The sequence below is a fragment of the Excalfactoria chinensis genome, chromosome 1 (genome assembly GCF_039878825.1).
Source record: "Excalfactoria chinensis isolate bCotChi1 chromosome 1, bCotChi1.hap2, whole genome shotgun sequence".
NCBI lineage: Eukaryota > Metazoa > Chordata > Aves > Galliformes > Phasianidae > Excalfactoria > Excalfactoria chinensis.
The window spans coordinates 678,953-695,688 of record NC_092825.1 but is presented as its reverse complement, the minus strand read 5'-3'; the positions used below and the strand labels follow the sequence as shown (position 1 = coordinate 695,688).

The following is a 16,736-nucleotide window of genomic DNA, read 5'->3' as shown; positions in this document are numbered from 1 at the left end:
ATCAAGCCATCCCCACCGTACCCACTAAGCCGTATCCCTAAATAAAATCCTAGAATCATTCAGGTTGGAAAAGACCTCTGTCATCACCAAGTCCAACCATCAGCCCATAACAGCCATGCCTGTTAAACCATATTTCTCAGTGCCACGATGTCCTTCTGGAGCAAAGGAGTAGTTGAGCAAATCCAAATGGAGGTGAGATGTCAAGGATGGTGGCTCTTGAATTGAAGGTTGATCTGTCAAGGGCGGGGGAAAATGCAGTGCAGATGAACCAGCCCTTGGTGCTGAGCAGCTTTGGACATCGACCACCAAAGCCCTCTGCTGTGACTTTCAGCACTGCTCTCATTAATCCTTAACGCTTCCAGACCTGGCTTAGATTTTGCATCATCATCTGAATGTCTGTGGAGTTGGTAACGATGGTGGCTTTCCCATTGACTAGATTACAAGTCAGGTCTCCAGCACGCCTTAATTTAGCAACATCCCTAAAGTTAAGTAGCTTATTCCAAACTCTCTGCTTAGAATAAGGCTCTTGGGCCTTTATGCAGAGATCTTCTGCAGTGTAAGTTAAAATCAAGTATTTCTTGTGAGACAGTACATGGCTTTTACCATAGGAGGTTCAAAGTGAAACCTCACCCTCTGGTGGGACCGAGTGTTCCACCAAAGATGTCTTTTGTTTATTGCTGTTGCTCTATTTATTCTCTCCTGAGTTATGAATCATGTCTAATACCTGTGTTTCTTTCCTTGCCAGCACCATATGAAGGCGGAGTATGGAAAGTTAGAGTCGACCTTCCTGATAAATACCCCTTCAAATCCCCGTCTATAGGTAACCAATAATCACTTTCTGTCAAAACCTTGAAGGGCATGGGAACAAAGGCAGGGGCTGAAGCTGTTGTCCTCTTGGACAAGGTGATGCCTGTGTGGAAGAATACAGAAGCGGGGACTTATCAGCGCAGGAATTGCAGCTGGCCAGACTGGTTGGACCTGTTTAACTTTGGAGAGCAAATAGGAAGCTTGATAAGGAAACTGTTCTTTAGACCATATCCCCGTGTCTTTGTCCTTGAGTAACGGTGATCTGACTCAGATGTCTTCTAGTACCAAACCTTTCCAATCATTTAGGCTGTAAATAGCCATTATTGCTTGAAAAACTGGAGCAGATGCACGAAGGGTCAATTTTAATATTCTGGCTTGCAGAATAAGAGCTGGTTAACCCGGTGATGTGGCATTTCTTTCCTGGAAGGGTGTGATTGTGGCTCAAGGCATCAGAGGGGACTGAAGAATTGAGAGAAGTGTTGTGGGAACATGACTGTATGGGGTGGACCAGATGGGTCCCATCCAATATCAACATCCTGACTTGGAGCCGATGAGTATTGGCTGCTTTCTTAAAATAGACATCAACTTAAGAGTGCCATCTATTTAAAATCCCGTGTGAGTGTGAGAAGCAATGTCTGCTTCCCACAGTGAGCTGTGCCTTTTGGGAAAGAGCAGTGTTGTTTCTCACCCAACCCTTTACCTTTCTGTTGCAAGCTGAACTGAGGCACAGCAGCATGCATGCACACACTGCCCTGACCATTTGCTGCTTCTTCCTGAGTCAGCTCTGAAATCTCCTATAAACCTCCTAAACTGGACACAGTTTGAGATGCACGCTGTGTTTGTTACTCGGTGCCACTCACTGTCCCCTCTCCATTCCCCCTTCTCACAAACAGGTACTACACTGACAGTCCTAAACGTGAGCTCAAGCTGCAGACAAAACCCTGAACTTCAGTTTCTTTGTTGTTAAATGCTTTGCTGCAAGTCTACAGAGGATCATTTTTCTTTCTTCCTGTGTGTATTTTGAATCAGGCTTGTTGACATAACACCAAAACAAACTCTCTTCCCAGAACCCTGGAAAGCCAGTGCAGCTAAATAAGGCTCTTGTACATTTGTATTGCTTTTGATTTAGGCTTCAGTTATTGTTCTGAAGGAGGTAGGGCTGACCTTTTTTGTGATTTAGCTTTAGGGTGTCGGGGTATGGAGGAATTAAAGGCAACCTGGGCTGAGAGCTGACCCAGCTGCATTGCATCCCTGCTCTTGAGTTGCTTTGTCCCTTCTAACGTCTTCCTTTCTTAGCACGGCATCTTTTCATCCATTTCCTACCTCATTCTGATCACAGCAGACCCTCCAGCATTGCTTTCCAAGTCCCTGTTTGTACAGCTGAAAGCACTGCTCCTCTTGCTGAGCTGCCCAAAAAGGCTGAATGCTGCTGCAGGGCTGCATCGCTGGCACCCAGGAGAACATTGCTGGCTCCCTCCTGGGCGGAGCAGTGTGCAGCTTAGGTTTCAGGCTGAATAAACAGTCGATGCTAGATCGAGGGCTGGCATAGAGCTCAGCTGCAAGGCAGAGGAGCTGAAGGAATGGGAGCGCTGGGACCCAGGGTAGATCCCCAGCAGCTGTAGGAAAAGGTTTGTTTTTCATTGTCTGATTCCTGTTCCAGCTGCTCCAGCCCAGCTTATCAGGGCAGCCAGAGCTAAGCAATGTCTCAGCCCCTTCCTCTGGGCCACTCCGATCTCCGCAGCACCGTTCCTGCAGGCAGACATGCAGTTTGGGCTGTGCACATAACTCCAAGCAAGCCTCCAGCCTGCTGAATCCAATGTGAAACAAGCTCAGGAGTGAGACAAGGTCCTCTTCTCTCCCCGTCAGTTCCAGATAGAATGAGAATCCCAACCAAATGTCCCTGAGCGCTTTGAGCTCTGGATAACACAGGGTAGGAGTTAGTGGGGAGGAATCTGAAGGATTTCAGAGATGGTGGAGCCCCAGAGTGGACAGAAAGGTCACCTAAAGCACATGCATAGCTTGTCTGCAGCCCTTCTGTTCTCAGCACTGCAGAAATCCCACTGCAGTGATGACACACGGAGTTCAAACAGTCTGTGTAAGTCACTGGGATGTATAAAGGACAGAGAAAAGATCAGCTTCTATTCCTTTAATATGTTACACTTTTATGCTGAAGCTTAACCCAGCTGAACAAGAAGAGGCTCTTAAAGTGGATTTGGGGCTTGTGGTGATGTAGAGCTTTTCTTAAACCTAAAAGAGCAGTGCTCCTCTTTGCCTTTGAGGATGCTTTGGTCTCTTGAAGGGGAACCTTTGTCCACCTATTCAATCTCTGCTCCCGTATCCCATCCGCAGCTCCCATCTCTCATAGCATTTATTTCCTGTCTTTCTCAGGTTGCTAATTATCGCTGAGGCCAATTAAATAATGCCACCTGAGGGGCAGCGCTCTCCTGACAGTTCACATAATGCATTTATAGAGCTAAACCACCTTTGGGACCTATGTGAAAAGAGCAGTTCCTATGAGGGTTTCCAGAGTGCAGCAGCTTTCTGGTATTTCTGGTAGCACCTGTTCCTTGCTCAGGCTTTGCTGTGCCATTCCATATTACCTGGATGCTGGAGTCTGTTAGATGCTCAGAGTGATGATGGTGGGCACATGGGAGCCTGAGTTTTTAACTGGGTGTATTTTATAGCTGAAGCCTACAGGAAAAAATGAGGCAGAAAGATTTGGTTTCTTGGTAATCAAAGTTTGTGTACAGCATTGCTCGGAGACCTTGATTTCTCCAAGAACTCCTTTGCATTTATGCACGGCTCTCATTTTCCTTCCATCTCTGTTCTCCGCAGGTATCTTTCCTTTGTGTTTTGCTTTCCTCCCAAGCACTTCTCAAAACGAAACACACACATTTCCATGTGTTTTCTATACGTGTATATCTCTACCAAGAGATGGTGGCAGCCATACAGGAACAAGGCAGCGCTCAGCTCCAGCCAGGATCTGCCACATCTCTCCTGGCCTGTACTTAATTCCTCTTCCTAACTGCAGCTGCTGTTTTTTCCTTCCAGCTCCTCTCTTGCTGCTTGGAATCTCATGAGTCACTTCTTGCTCCGAGCAGCGCATGTTGATCCCAATTCTAACCTATAAGCGATGGGGAAAACATTTGTTCTCCCAAATACGCTTATCTTTGTGCACAGGGAAAGATGAGACACCTGAAGGGAATTTGTATCCCCGTCTCCACTCCGCTCTGACGCACGCTGTGCAACCTCTGCAGGTTTCCAGCTACAAGTCAGAGAATGGGAAACAGGCTGACAAAATGGGGTAGGTGTTTTTCAAGTCTGACTTGGCACAGATTCATCACCTTCTGTGCCAGTCTGGGCATCGGGTGACGGTGCACCTCAGCGATGAGATGAATTGATTTTGGGGCAGTTTCTCTCTGCTATAGTTTAGCTTAGGAACTGGTGCTCCCGCCTTTCTCCTTCCAAAAAGTGATTTTGTACTAAGCGGAGGAGCCCGGAGTTTATAGCTCTGACACCATTTCTAACACCTCCAGCCGTATTTTTCTGTCCTGATATTCCCCTCGTGAAGCTGCTGCCGAATTATTTATAGTATTGTTTTGAAAAGCTCCTAAAAGTTGAGTGCTGTAATATAAACTGTCCTTCTGTTAGCGAGCTGATGTTCCGCAGCCCCCTCCTGCCACCACTTGATGAATGCCTCCACAGTTGGTGCAGATTATATTTGACTCTGTGCTCTGCATGAGCTCCTAGCCTCTAAATTTAATTTAAAAGATGTATATATCCTTTCAATTGCTGGTGAGAAAACGCTGACCTGAGAGTGCTGGACCGTGGTGGGCAGATCTGGGATTACTAAACCATCAATCCCAATCTTCAAGTGGAATGCGGGGAGCATTGGGATGCTTGTACTTTCACAAGCCCTCCTCCATCTCCTACAACAGCTCCTCAACCAAAAGCAGAGGGAAAAGCCCAGCTCCTGACCTCCCTGTGCTCTACACAAGCTCTTCTGGTGATGAGTTGGAAAAGACCTCCATGGCCATCGAGTCTAACCATCAACCCCATCGCCTCTATGTCCCCAAGTGCCACAACTCCTCATTTCTTGAACCTCTCTGGGGATGGTGATTCCACCACTTCCCTGTTCCAATGCCTGACCATTCTCAGAGAAGAAATTGTACGTAGATATGAACATGCAGTCACAGTTATTCAGTCAGGTCAGTGCCCAGCTTACCGTACTGCATGAGCAAGGAGATACGACACATGAGCAGTGGTCATCTGAGGTCATTGCAGGAGTTCAGTGGTAGAATGTCAGTTCCCACTGGAGTATATCCAGCTGTAGGGCTGTATGGAAGTTAGGCATTGGCAGTACCAAGGGAAGGTGGACAGCCTGCCAGCTAGCTGACTTTTTGATGTACAAATAGCCTTCTCTTCAATGACTTTGTCAACCCAAGGGCTGATTACTCCAGGGCTATTGCTGAAATATTGCTCTTCCTGAAGGTCAGCATCTGCATATTAATCCCAGCAGTGGAACAGATATGTCTCTTTCTGTTGTATAACCCCTTTGTAAATGTTCTTTTAATCTTTTTTTTTCCCCCCTATTACCACCCAAAGGCTTTTTCTCAATACAGATTTCACGTGGTCTTGCTTTACCTTCAGACCCAATCCTGGATCCGTGTGCCCATATAGCAAATGTGGGCTGCAGTCGCTCTGCTGCTGGAATTCTACCCAAACATTGGATTTGAGGGCTGGATGGGACCTTGAAGAGCTGTGAGATATAGCAGCAGCTGAGGAAACGAGAGGATGTTTGTGCTCTTTCTTGATAAGCAACGAATGTGAGCAGCTTGAGACCAAGGACGGTGTAAAGGAAGGGACTGTTCTTTGCCTGGATAAATGCAAAGGTGGCAGACAGGAATTATGCATCTCTAGTGCAGGAGCTGCTTGATCTCATCCTTCCTCTGTATGGCACAGTGGATCCGTGACCCAATTTAAACCTGTGGGAGCCACCGGGCTGTAAATATTTGATGGAACTGCAATTTCCCTCTTGAAATCTGCTTCAGTTTTTCAAGCTAAATCACGGAATGGTCCTAAAAGCCACTTGTTAACATGGGGCTGTGTGTGCAGTTCTTCTCGTAGAGATGGTTCTGCTTTCAGGCAGGGTTGTATTTATGCAAAAGCCCGGGTAGTAAGAGTAAACATGGAATTATATTTGTGTCATAATACATGGAAGGAAAGGCAGCTAAATCCATATGTCAGCTCTTACCCAGATGGGAGCCGTGCTGTCACTCACTGCAGTCACTACATCAGTGATGCATCAGGGCTAGACAGAGCTTGGGAGAAGGTATTGCTGCTCTGGAGAGAGAACTTGGATGTGTTTCGAGGAGCTTTGGGGTTGTATTCAGTCAGTATCCCAAAGTGATTCTGCAAAGCAGATGTGGGGACGCACTGTCTGTTTTCCAATGAACCAACTGGAGAACTCAATCCTGTGTCCTGCCTCCTTGCCTCTTCTGCATGGGAATGTGTTCCTCACTGATAGGAAGAAGCCATAAAAACCCCAAAAGGGAAGAATTTGGAAGCAAAGTTCTGCAACAACTCCTAGTCATTGGCTGGAATTCTTAACTTTGCTTTTGGGATAGATGGGGTTTGTTTTTATAGATGGACTCTACTTGTATATAGGCTGTAGTGCCAAGTGAAGCATGTAATAATCCCTGTAATCTCCTTGTTTTATAAGCTCTGTTTTTAGGGAAAGGAGGTGCATTTTGAGGTCCTATCTTTAACTCATGGTTGAACTTAGAGGGCTGAAAGGCATGGGTTCATATCTGATAGCAGCAACCTGGGGTGTCTTAAAGCACGAGGCACCTTCTGCCATGATTTCGTATCTCTGGAAGCCACAGGAATTATTTCTGACAACTTAATTTGTGAGTCAGAACAAAGAAAGCACTGTCAAATAATAACCCTAAACCGCTGAGCTTCAGATTTGTGCTGTGGTTCTGCTGTCATTTGGGGCTTGGGTGAAGTTCAGGGGGATGGCTGAGGAACCCAGGCAGGGTCAGGATGCTGCCTGCTTATTGTGAAGGTTATACAGCTATATATAGCAAAGCAGGGGTTCTCTGTGCAACTGCTAGGCTGTCTTCATTCAGTAAATTCCAGACTTCTCTTGGTTTTTAAAATGAAGAGAAGCTTTGTCTGTTTTCTGCTATTTACCAACGTGTCTCTTCGCAGGATTCATGAATAAAATTTTCCATCCTAACATCGATGAAGCGTAAGTAAATCCCTCGTGCACGTGGTTTTGCTCCGGGTTTTGTCTAATTGTAACTGTGTCCACAGCTTGGCAGTGGTTTGCCAATGAGTTCAGCCATGCTTTCATCTAATCTAACAGCCCAGAGTGCATCTTAAGTTAGCTTTCTTACCATTAGCCCCAGGGGGAATCATTCCTTATCTGAAAGAGTGGGGTGTGAGGGAAGGGGAATAGATGATGTTAAATCTGCAGTGTGTTTCTGAGCGCGCTTGTGTTTAATTCCATCTTTTCCATATGTTTCAGGTCAGGAACTGTATGTCTAGATGTAATCAATCAAACTTGGACGGCTCTCTATGGTGAGTTTTGGCATTCCCCTGGAGCCAATCACGTGGGTGCCCCCCTTCTGTAGCGTGTTAACATAACACGGCTTGCTGGATACAGATGCTCTTAGACCAACTATATTTAGTTAAATTGTAGACTCCTCACTGAGCCAAGGTCACATGAAAAGTTAAGATTTCCCTGCGAAAACACTTCTTTTAACCTGTTATTGTGCCAGAGAGGCAAAACCGTTTCATAACGTTTCATAAACTCCTCTCAATCCACTGCTTGGTGGTGTCTTGCAGCTGCACAGTATCATCCAGTGATGACTCAGCATTGAAAGAGGGGAGCAGCTGTATCTAAAGTGAAACCCAGTTCCAGCCATGTTTTGTATGTCGCTTGGACTGATGGGCTTTGGGCACAAGTTTGTGATCCTCCAGTGATCCCATATCCCACAGTGATGCCGTGTGGGTTGTGTTTGGCTGTAACCCTAATGTTTCAATCCCTGTTGGTTAACTGGTAGTTGAAGATCCACTTAAAAAGGATCTAGGGCAAGCTAAAATTGTTTAAAAGAATATATCACAGGGTTGTTAGGGTTGGAAAAGACCTCTAAGATTCTAATCCAGACATCAACCCATCACCTCCATGGCCAATCATAGCGTCATTAAGGTGGGAAAAGACCACTAAAATCCCTGTGTCCAACCTAACCCATCCCCACCGTGCCCACTAACAGTGCCCCATGTGCCACCTTCTTGATCATCCCTGGGGATACTGACTCTCCCACCTCCCTGGGCAGTCTGTTCCAATGCCTGACTTCTCTTTTGGACTGTGGACTTCTTCAGATGTTCCAATTGCTCTGTTTGGTGGAACAGTACTCAGGGCAATGCATACTTCAGATCTGTTCTCCCGTGAAAGCCTGACTTTACCTATGTAAGTTGGAGCTGGCAAGCAGTTGCTAGACAGAAGAGCCTCTTCACCTTCCTCACAAGCGTAGTTTGTAAGGAAATACTAAGCCTGGTCAATCCTGGATGCCAAATTGCTATAGCAACTTGCTGAACTTTACTCCTAAACAGAACGCCCAAAGTCCTTGCACTGCAGTGCATACAGTTTGCATAGTTTTGTTGTAAGAGGTCGGCTCTGTGACCCGGTGGTGGTGTTAATGAAGGAGCAGATGCTGCTGCATCCAGAGACAGTCTGATGGGAGATGGAAGAAGGAAAGATGTGAGCAAACCAAGCCCTCTGCTGGGGAACAGCCTGTATGGTTCATTGAGCAGCAGAACCCACCTTAGTGCAATGCATGCTGCTGTTCTCCAGCCTTAATTCCACCTGCAGATCATAGGGATAGCTGGACAGAAGGAAATCGTGCTGGTGTAACTCTGCTTTTGTGTTCTGGCAGCCTGAGTTCTACTTGAAGCTGCAGAGAGGATGCTGGGGTGACTGCATTCACTCTGCTCCTTCAGTCAGGACAGCCCCAGGAGTCCATCCATCTCTTCAGTCCCAGGGTTTGCCTCCTTATAAGACGTTGCTGAATGTACCATCAAAGGGAGGAATTGTACTCCCCAGTGCCTCTCAGCACAGCTGTGCTGTTTGCATTGAAACCAGAGCGCTCCTGTGCTGGCAGAGGAAATGGGCCAGATAATTCAAGGAGGAACTAAGGTGGAAGAGACCCAGAATAGCTACCAACAAAGTCATGGGACCTCATGGTCAGATTCCCTGTCGTTCCCTAATGTGAAGTATCAGGTTCTCAGTGCTATTGTTAGGTTTCCTGCATGCGTTCAACCAGTCCTTGTTAAACCAGTGCTGCTTTTGGCTGTTTGAAACAAGGAGGGACATCCCTGAGGTTTCTTATGAAATAATGACAATTTAAAGTCCCTGCAGTGGAAGGATCCCTCCAGGGCTGTGGTTGCTCATCACACACAGGTTTAGTTGTCAAATAGCCACGTGTTGTAGAATCACCGAGGTCGGAAAAGACCTCCAAGATCATCCAAGTCCAGCCATCCACCATTACCTATGAGCACCATGATGCACTGACAGTGTTTTGGGTTCAAGGTATGGCACTGTGGTCGTGAAATATAAAACAGTGCTTTTAGAAGAAGGCAAAAGTAGGAGAAGAAGTCAGAGGTGGGGAAGCATGGTGCTGTTTGCTTTCCTCCATGCAGTCCCCTTTAACTTGAGATTCACAGTGCATTTACCCTCAAAACTTTGTGCTGGTGCTTGCAGAGTGATGATTCAGACCAGCTGTGGGTCAGTGGATTTGAGCATCCTTGTCTTCCCTTTGCAGATCTCACCAATATATTTGAATCGTTCCTGCCCCAGCTGCTGGCCTATCCTAACCCTATAGATCCTCTAAATGGTGACGCTGCAGCCATGTACCTCCACCGACCAGAAGAGTACAAACAGAAAATTAAAGGTAAGGATATCAGTGTTGCGATTCAGCCTAGGGGAACAAGGACTGTCTTTGCTGCAGATTTTTGTCAGTCCCCACTCGTTCCCATTACTGCAGCCCCATTTGTTTTAGAGGCCAGAGGACCAATTGGGAAGAAAAGAGATGTGGCTGAGGAAGGAGCAAGGAAAAGTGCTCAGGTTAAGTGGCAATACCCATTTCATTACTATTACTACCATCCTATCCAGATTACTGGATAGAAAATAGCTTGTTAGCAGTTCTTTGGGAAGTTATCTGAGGGCAGGAGTCAGTAATAGCACTGCAGAAAGCAGTTCTGTACCATGACAGAGCAGGAATTTTCAGTACGTGCCAAGCAAATTCTTTGTTACCTCCTACTCCGGCTTAGTGCTCTGTGCTGGTTCAGAGTGTGCCATTAAAGAAAGCTGCAGACCAGTTAGTGATGTCTGGTAGGACGTAATGGGGTAGAGATGGTGTTGAAGATTCCTCTGAAGACAAGAGATAAAGAGTTTGATTTAGAATACTGAGTGGGGCTGTGAGCTCTGACGTGTCAGGGGTGCCTTGAGAGAATAAAGGAGTGACTTATCCTGTAACCATCATGAGCAGGATGTGATCACAGGCTTGAAGCTCAGCTAGGGGAGCCTGGGCTGGACATTAACAGTGGCTGATATGGGTGGGTGAGCCCGGGCACAGCACGTGAGGGTGCTGGTGTACCCAAGTTGGAGGGACAGATGAGACAAGTCAGCAATAATTAGCCAGCATCTCCCTGGGATCAGCTGCCTGCAGACAGGAGCAGAGGCAACAGGCCCACGGCAAAAGCCACTCACTTATATACTTGATCCAGTGAACACAGTCAGCATTTAATCCACTCTTTGGCCCAGATTGCATCTTTAGTTTTTCGATAGGGGCTATGACCACCCGGGTGGTTTGTGGTTACTGAATCAGACTTGTTCACCCAGGGAGTCCTGCTGGGAAGGTTTGCAGGTCCTGCTCAGCAAGGAGAGCTTCTTGTAACCATCCTCCCACGTGAGATGGAGCAGCAGCGTTGTGAAATCCCTCCTGTTCAAGGAGTGCAGGTAGCCCAGAAAGAGGTGGAGTTTGGTGCTGGAAGTCCTTTCATCACTTGTGCCACGTCAATGCAGAGCAGTTAAACCTTGACTCACTGTGTTGTGATGCCACATGACTCCCAAGGGTGGAACTACAAATGAGGTCAAGCCAAGCTTGATTTAAATACGGAGTTATTTGGCACAGTGTTTGATTCCTCTGACAGCTGCATGACAGGATGGTAAGAACTACTCTGCAGATCTGCCCTGTTTGGTATCCTGGAGCCCATTGCTTTTTCTTCTTAAGGAACAAGCTTCCAGGCAGAACAGTTTGTCAGATGAAATCTCCAAGGCCAGCATGAAGGGACACTTTTGAGTGTCCTCTGTGCTTTAACAAACCAGGGTGGGGAGGAAAAAAAAAGACAGATGCCCCTTGGAAAAGGCAAAGAGACTGATGGAAACCAACAGCAGGTGCTTCAGGGAAGAGCTGAGGGCATCCCTGAGGGAAGCTAAATGGGAGAGGCTGCTCCCTTGTTTCCATCTCGGCAGTCAGATGCGATGAAGATGATCTGGGAGGAGGTTTAAGTGCTTAAAATGTGTCTCATGTTCCCTGTACCCGAGTGTCCTGTCTCGTTCCAGGCTTGCGTGACAAGTATAGGATAGAGCTAAATATTGTCATTCCTGATATTGCAGCACTTTTAAAAATAGCCTTGGACATGTTAAAACCGAGGCAGTGGATTGTAACAGCTTCTCTGCTCTGGGAAGCTCAAGATCTGCAAATACATAATTTATTGCATTTTTCCTTCATTTTTTTAGTTATAGGCACATAAAGCAGTGAAGAGACAGGCTTAGAGTTAATGTTGCACAAGGTTTGTGGCTGCTGTGAGACCCCAAACAAGTAAGAATTCATCATGGGAATTTGTACGTTTCTGTTAATATTAGCGATAAAGAGACAGAAAATGTGGTCCTCCTTGTCCATCAAGGAACGGAATAACACAGAACCAAGTTCTCATTTAAGATCTCTTTTCTTGGTGGGCCTGAGCAGGATGGATTGCAAAGTGCTGTGCCTGACGATACCCAAACCCACTGGATTTGGGGTCACATCAGGTTCCCAGTAAGAGTGTTACCCTTGTTTCAAGCGCTCCTTGTTTGCACAGCTGCATAGTTGCAGGAGCTCCTCTTTGCGTGCAAGGGGATGATGATATTCCCTTTCACTTTTTAGTGCTGCTGTTTGAAGGAGGGTTTGCTGCATTTCAGTAGCTTTAAGAAAACAACTTCACAGCTGAAACCGCCCAAGAACAGCAGGAGAACGGCTCCTCTCCTACCTGCAGAGCGGTGTGGAGGATGTGCTGTTGGGATACTGCTGTTTCAGCACCTGTCCATACTCTGAAGCTGCTTTTTCAGCATGCGTGCATGTAACAAATAGATTTTCTCTGCTGGAGATGTCCTCAGCCCACAGACTTCCAGATCCTCCTTGAATCCCAGAGGGGATGTTGCAGAAGCAGTTCCCAGACTCATTTTGCCTGTTCCCATTTGCTTTCTGCTCCATCTCTCTGTATGGAAAAGCAGAACGAGCCACAGCCAGCAGTGGTGATTCTACCTGCCTGCAGGAATCCCAGTTAAACCAGTTTGTTTTCTGCACAGCGTCCTGCTGGCTCCTGGCTGCAATTCATGGATCTGGCTGCCTGGAGCTGATGTGGTGTGAAGCCTGCTGTGAGACATGGTTTCTTTTGTTGACCTGCAGTGCTCTGAGCTCCCTGCAGCTCCTCCTTGGCTGATCCTACAGCTGATGTGAAACTGGCTGCAGGAGATGAGCAGAGACAACTCTGCTTAGGCACAGTCTCTCCCATACTTGGATTGAGAAGGGACTCCAGCTGCATTGGTGTGCCCATAGCTCCAACGTGCCCCAGTATACAATCAGTCCTATGGAGAGCCCCCTTTTTTCCTGCCAGGGGAACAATTCAATTTAAACTCTTAGATAATATTTTTTTAAGATCAGGCTATGTAATATCATAGAATCACAGAATGGCTTGGGTTTGAAGGAACCTTAAAGGTCACAGAATCCTCGAATGACTTGGGTTGGAAAGAACCTTAAGGATCATAGGATGTTTGAATGGGTTTGGTTGGGAAGGGTCCTTAAAGGATCATAAGACCATAAGGATATGTTAGGTTGGAAGGGTCCTTAAAGATCATAGAGCTATAGGATGGACTGTATTGGAAGGGTCCTTAAAGATCATAAGGCTTAGGATTGGTTAGGTTGGAAGGGTCCTTAAAGATCATAGAGCCATAGGATGGGACTGTGTTGGAAAGGTCCTTAAAGATCATAGAGCCATAGGATGGGACTATATTGGAAGGGTCCTTAAAGGATCATAAAACTATAGGATATGTTAGGTTGGAAGGGTCCTTAAAGATCATAGAGCTATAGGATGGACTGTATTGGAAGGGTCCTTAAAGATCATAAGGCTTAGGACTGGTTAGGTTGGAAGGGTCCTTAAAGATCATAGAGCCATAGGATGGGACTATATTGGAAGGGTCCTTAAAGATCACGGGGATGGGTTGGGTTGGAAGGGACCATCATTGAATGGTTCAATTGGAAGGGCATCCACAACTAATAGAAGAGTGGTGATGGCTTGATGGCATTCAAGCTTGTTCTCCTGGTCAACACAGAATCTCCCATTTTAGCAGTAAATGGAATGTGAGCTAAACCATCCAAGGGAGGATTTAGGTTGTTCCTAGCTATGTGTGTGAGCTGGTAATGTAGGAGCACAGAGACTATGTGTGTTTTCATGCTCATCTCTGAGCATTTTCACACCTCGTTGCCGGGCCCCGCTGCCTTGGGTGAGAGGAATCTGGTAATCCTGTGATCAGAGCTATAATCTGTACTGCTGCAGATGACCCTACGGTAAGCTTTGAGATTCACCGAACGCCGCATTGCCCGATCGGTCTGAAGCCATCCTCTAACTGTTGAATACGTGCCGCTTACTCATCTTTTTCTTTTCTGTCACACGCAGAATACATTCAGAAATATGCAACAGAAGAAGCACTAAAAGAGCAGGAAGAAGGCACCGGGGATAGCTCGTCTGAGAGCTCCATGTCCGACTTCTCGGAAGACGAGGCTCAGGATATGGAGTTGTAGTAGAAGAGGCAACCTGCTTTTCAGAGAGACTCTAATTTCCTAACCATGAGAAGCAGACTATAATATTCATATTTAAACAAAGCAATTTTTTTTATTACTAAACAAGGTTTTTATGAATAATAGCATTGATATATATATATATATATCACCCTTTAGATCTTGATTTTTTTTTTTTTTTTCTTGGTCATTTCTCAACCCGAGGTGCATAGCATATTCCCACATTCCATTTTGGTAGCAATATGCAGCCCAAATGCATGCATTCAGATTCCATTTGGCCAAGTCAACTTGTGTGCTACTGAACTGTCAGCTCAAACAGCTGCCCTGGTAGGTAGGGAGTTAGCAAAGATGTTTGCTTTCCGATCGATGTTTCCAAAGACACCACCTTGGATGCTCGCATGGAACAGTGTTTTCTTTTGAGATAAATCTGAGGGATGTGCTATTAACTGCGTAGATCAGACAGTGGAATGAAAGGTGCTCCTTCAGGTCAACCTCGCTGGTGGTATTTGATGCGGAGTCACATTTAAAACGTTGAGTAGAACCAGCACAGATGCATGGAGTTATTCAGAGCCTTGAAGCTTAAAAGAGTTTAGACTTGGATTTTAAGTCCATTTTTATATGCGGACTCCTGCCTGCCCTTCTGAACCGTAGGGACTGACAACCACTGGTCCATCCATCTGCTTTTGGGACTTTTGGAAGCCTTCATCTGGATGTTATCTCTTTTGGTCTGGATTTCGATCTGTCCCCTCGCTGGGAGGAGGAATTAAACACAAACAATGCTCTTTGGTTTAGCTGGAGCACATGTGAAGCCCAACTCTTTACTTCGTCATCGTTTTGAAACTGCTGCCTTTCATGGCTCTTTCTTTTTCCCCCTCTTGCTTGAAGAATGGTCAAACACCTCGCAAACACCTCCGTCTCCTGGGAGGGCTCTCTGACCAGATGGATGAGCCATGCTGAGAGCTTCGGATCCACGGAGATCAACCCCCCTTTGGCTGCAGTCCACGAATCCATCGGCACCCATTCTATTCTCCTTTTTTCTCCCCTTTCTGCACCAGCTTGGTAGCCATCTGCTTGTGTGTGTGCAACAGGATTACAGGTCCTTCAAGTTAACGAAGAATGTGATCTAGGAGGGAAAAAAAAAAAAAAGATGAATAATAATTAATAATAATAATAAAGGAAAAAAAAAGCCTAAAAGCACCAATTGAGGAAGGAAGTGAATCTGCTCTATTTTTTTTTTTTCTCTGATTTTTTTTTCTTTAAAGAATGAAATATTTGATTTCTTTGGGTGTTTTTTCAGCCAGCTGAGATTTGTGTTTGTTTGTTTCAATGCTACGGAGCGGAGCAAATGCCTACCTGGGATGCTGGTATACTTGAATTTGGATAGTTGTGCATCAGAGATGGGAGTGTGGAGGTGGATCTTAAACCTGAATGTTACCTGCTGTATTTTGGGGAAGGGGGGAGGGGGAATTTTGAGGGGTTTGGGTGAGATTTAATCTGTGGGGCAGCCTATGGGATGGTGTGTGGGATCTGACGCACCCCATGCTGCTCTGAGCGGAGTTCTGAATGTCAGATGGGTACATTTGGGTTTTTCCTTTAGGAACGCCACCGAGTTCTGAGTCAGCGGGGTTGAAAGGCTACAATCCTATTTCTAATTCATGAAGCACAATCAATTCATTTCGTTTCGGAGGAGACAAAAAAAGAGAGAGAGATAAGAACTCATAAAGTATCATTTTGCTTTGGCATGGTTTTCCTTAATAAAAATATACAAAGAATTTCATTTATGTTAATTACGGGCATGAAGCAAAGGGGTTATTTTCCCCCTTTATTTTTTCCCCCTTGCTCCCCCCAACCCCCCTCTTCTTTTAAATCAGTAATGTAGGGCTGTGGCTAGTGACTGTGCTGAAGTTCTCTATCTAGCATTTGTGGCTTGTTGGAAGGGTAATATTAACTATTTAACATGTAATGGTGTACTTAACTCTTATCTAGCACGCTGTTTTCTCATTATTTGGGGGCGGGAGGGGCCACATTTGCTGGCACTGTTTACCTTGCTTACCTGCTGACCTAGCAGTTTGCTTGTGCTATAACCTTTACTGTAGGTGCTACTTAGGAGTAGAGTAAGTGCTGGGTGGTGATATCAGTTTAAAAGAAGGAAAAAAAAAAGAAAAAAAAAAAAGAAAAAAAAATAACAGAAAAACACAATAAAAATTTGTATTTTTTCAATATTGTATAAAAATAGTGTTCTAATTACCTCATCCCCTTTTCTTTTTGCAGGTTAACCCCGTCACTCCATCCCTCCCACCTTTGTTTTTGATGCTCCACACTCGCACGTTCTCCCCCCTCGCTTTGTGAAATCAGTGCTCTGCAAAGCAGAGGTTACATCAGAAATCAGTGCTTGGCAATGCTTTGGCCCTGGTCAGGGTTCCTGGCAACTCTCTTCTTTCCTCCCCATCTTTTCTCCTGTGTCATTTTTCACCTCTTTTTCCAAGTCTTCCTCCTGAAAAAAACCTCCCTCCACCACCCCCTCCCACCCAATAGCTTGTAAATAACACCACGTGTGTAGACTGGAAGGCAAAGATGGAGCCGTATTTGCAGCATGGTAGTTCTTTATTTCATCTTGAAGGTGTGGGTTTGTTTCTTTTTCCCTTCCTTTTCATTATTAGCATTCATAAAACAGTGTTGTCATTGCCTTGTGCTCTCTTGCAGCGACGGGAGCCTTAGCCAGCCCTACCCATAACCCCACATCCCTGCTCTTGGGTGAGCTCCCCCATCCCAAAACTTGGTGCTGAATTGGAAACAGGCTTTGCC

The 16,736-nt window shown here is 45.8% G+C and overlaps 1 protein-coding gene across 1 annotated transcript in view; it reads left to right on the top strand.

The window, feature by feature from the left end:
• Nucleotides 1–16,072, top strand: part of UBE2H (ubiquitin conjugating enzyme E2 H) — a 39,058-nt gene extending 22,986 nt beyond the window's left edge. Inside the window, exons 3-7 of the mRNA XM_072344991.1 lie at nucleotides 746–820; nucleotides 7,021–7,060; nucleotides 7,340–7,392; nucleotides 9,636–9,764; nucleotides 13,810–16,072. Coding sequence (XP_072201092.1) covers nucleotides 746–820; nucleotides 7,021–7,060; nucleotides 7,340–7,392; nucleotides 9,636–9,764; nucleotides 13,810–13,934 — 422 coding nt within the window. The 3' untranslated portion in view covers nucleotides 13,935–16,072. The remainder of the gene's footprint in view (nucleotides 1–745; nucleotides 821–7,020; nucleotides 7,061–7,339; nucleotides 7,393–9,635; nucleotides 9,765–13,809) is intronic.
• Nucleotides 16,073–16,736: the final 664 nt, after the last annotated feature.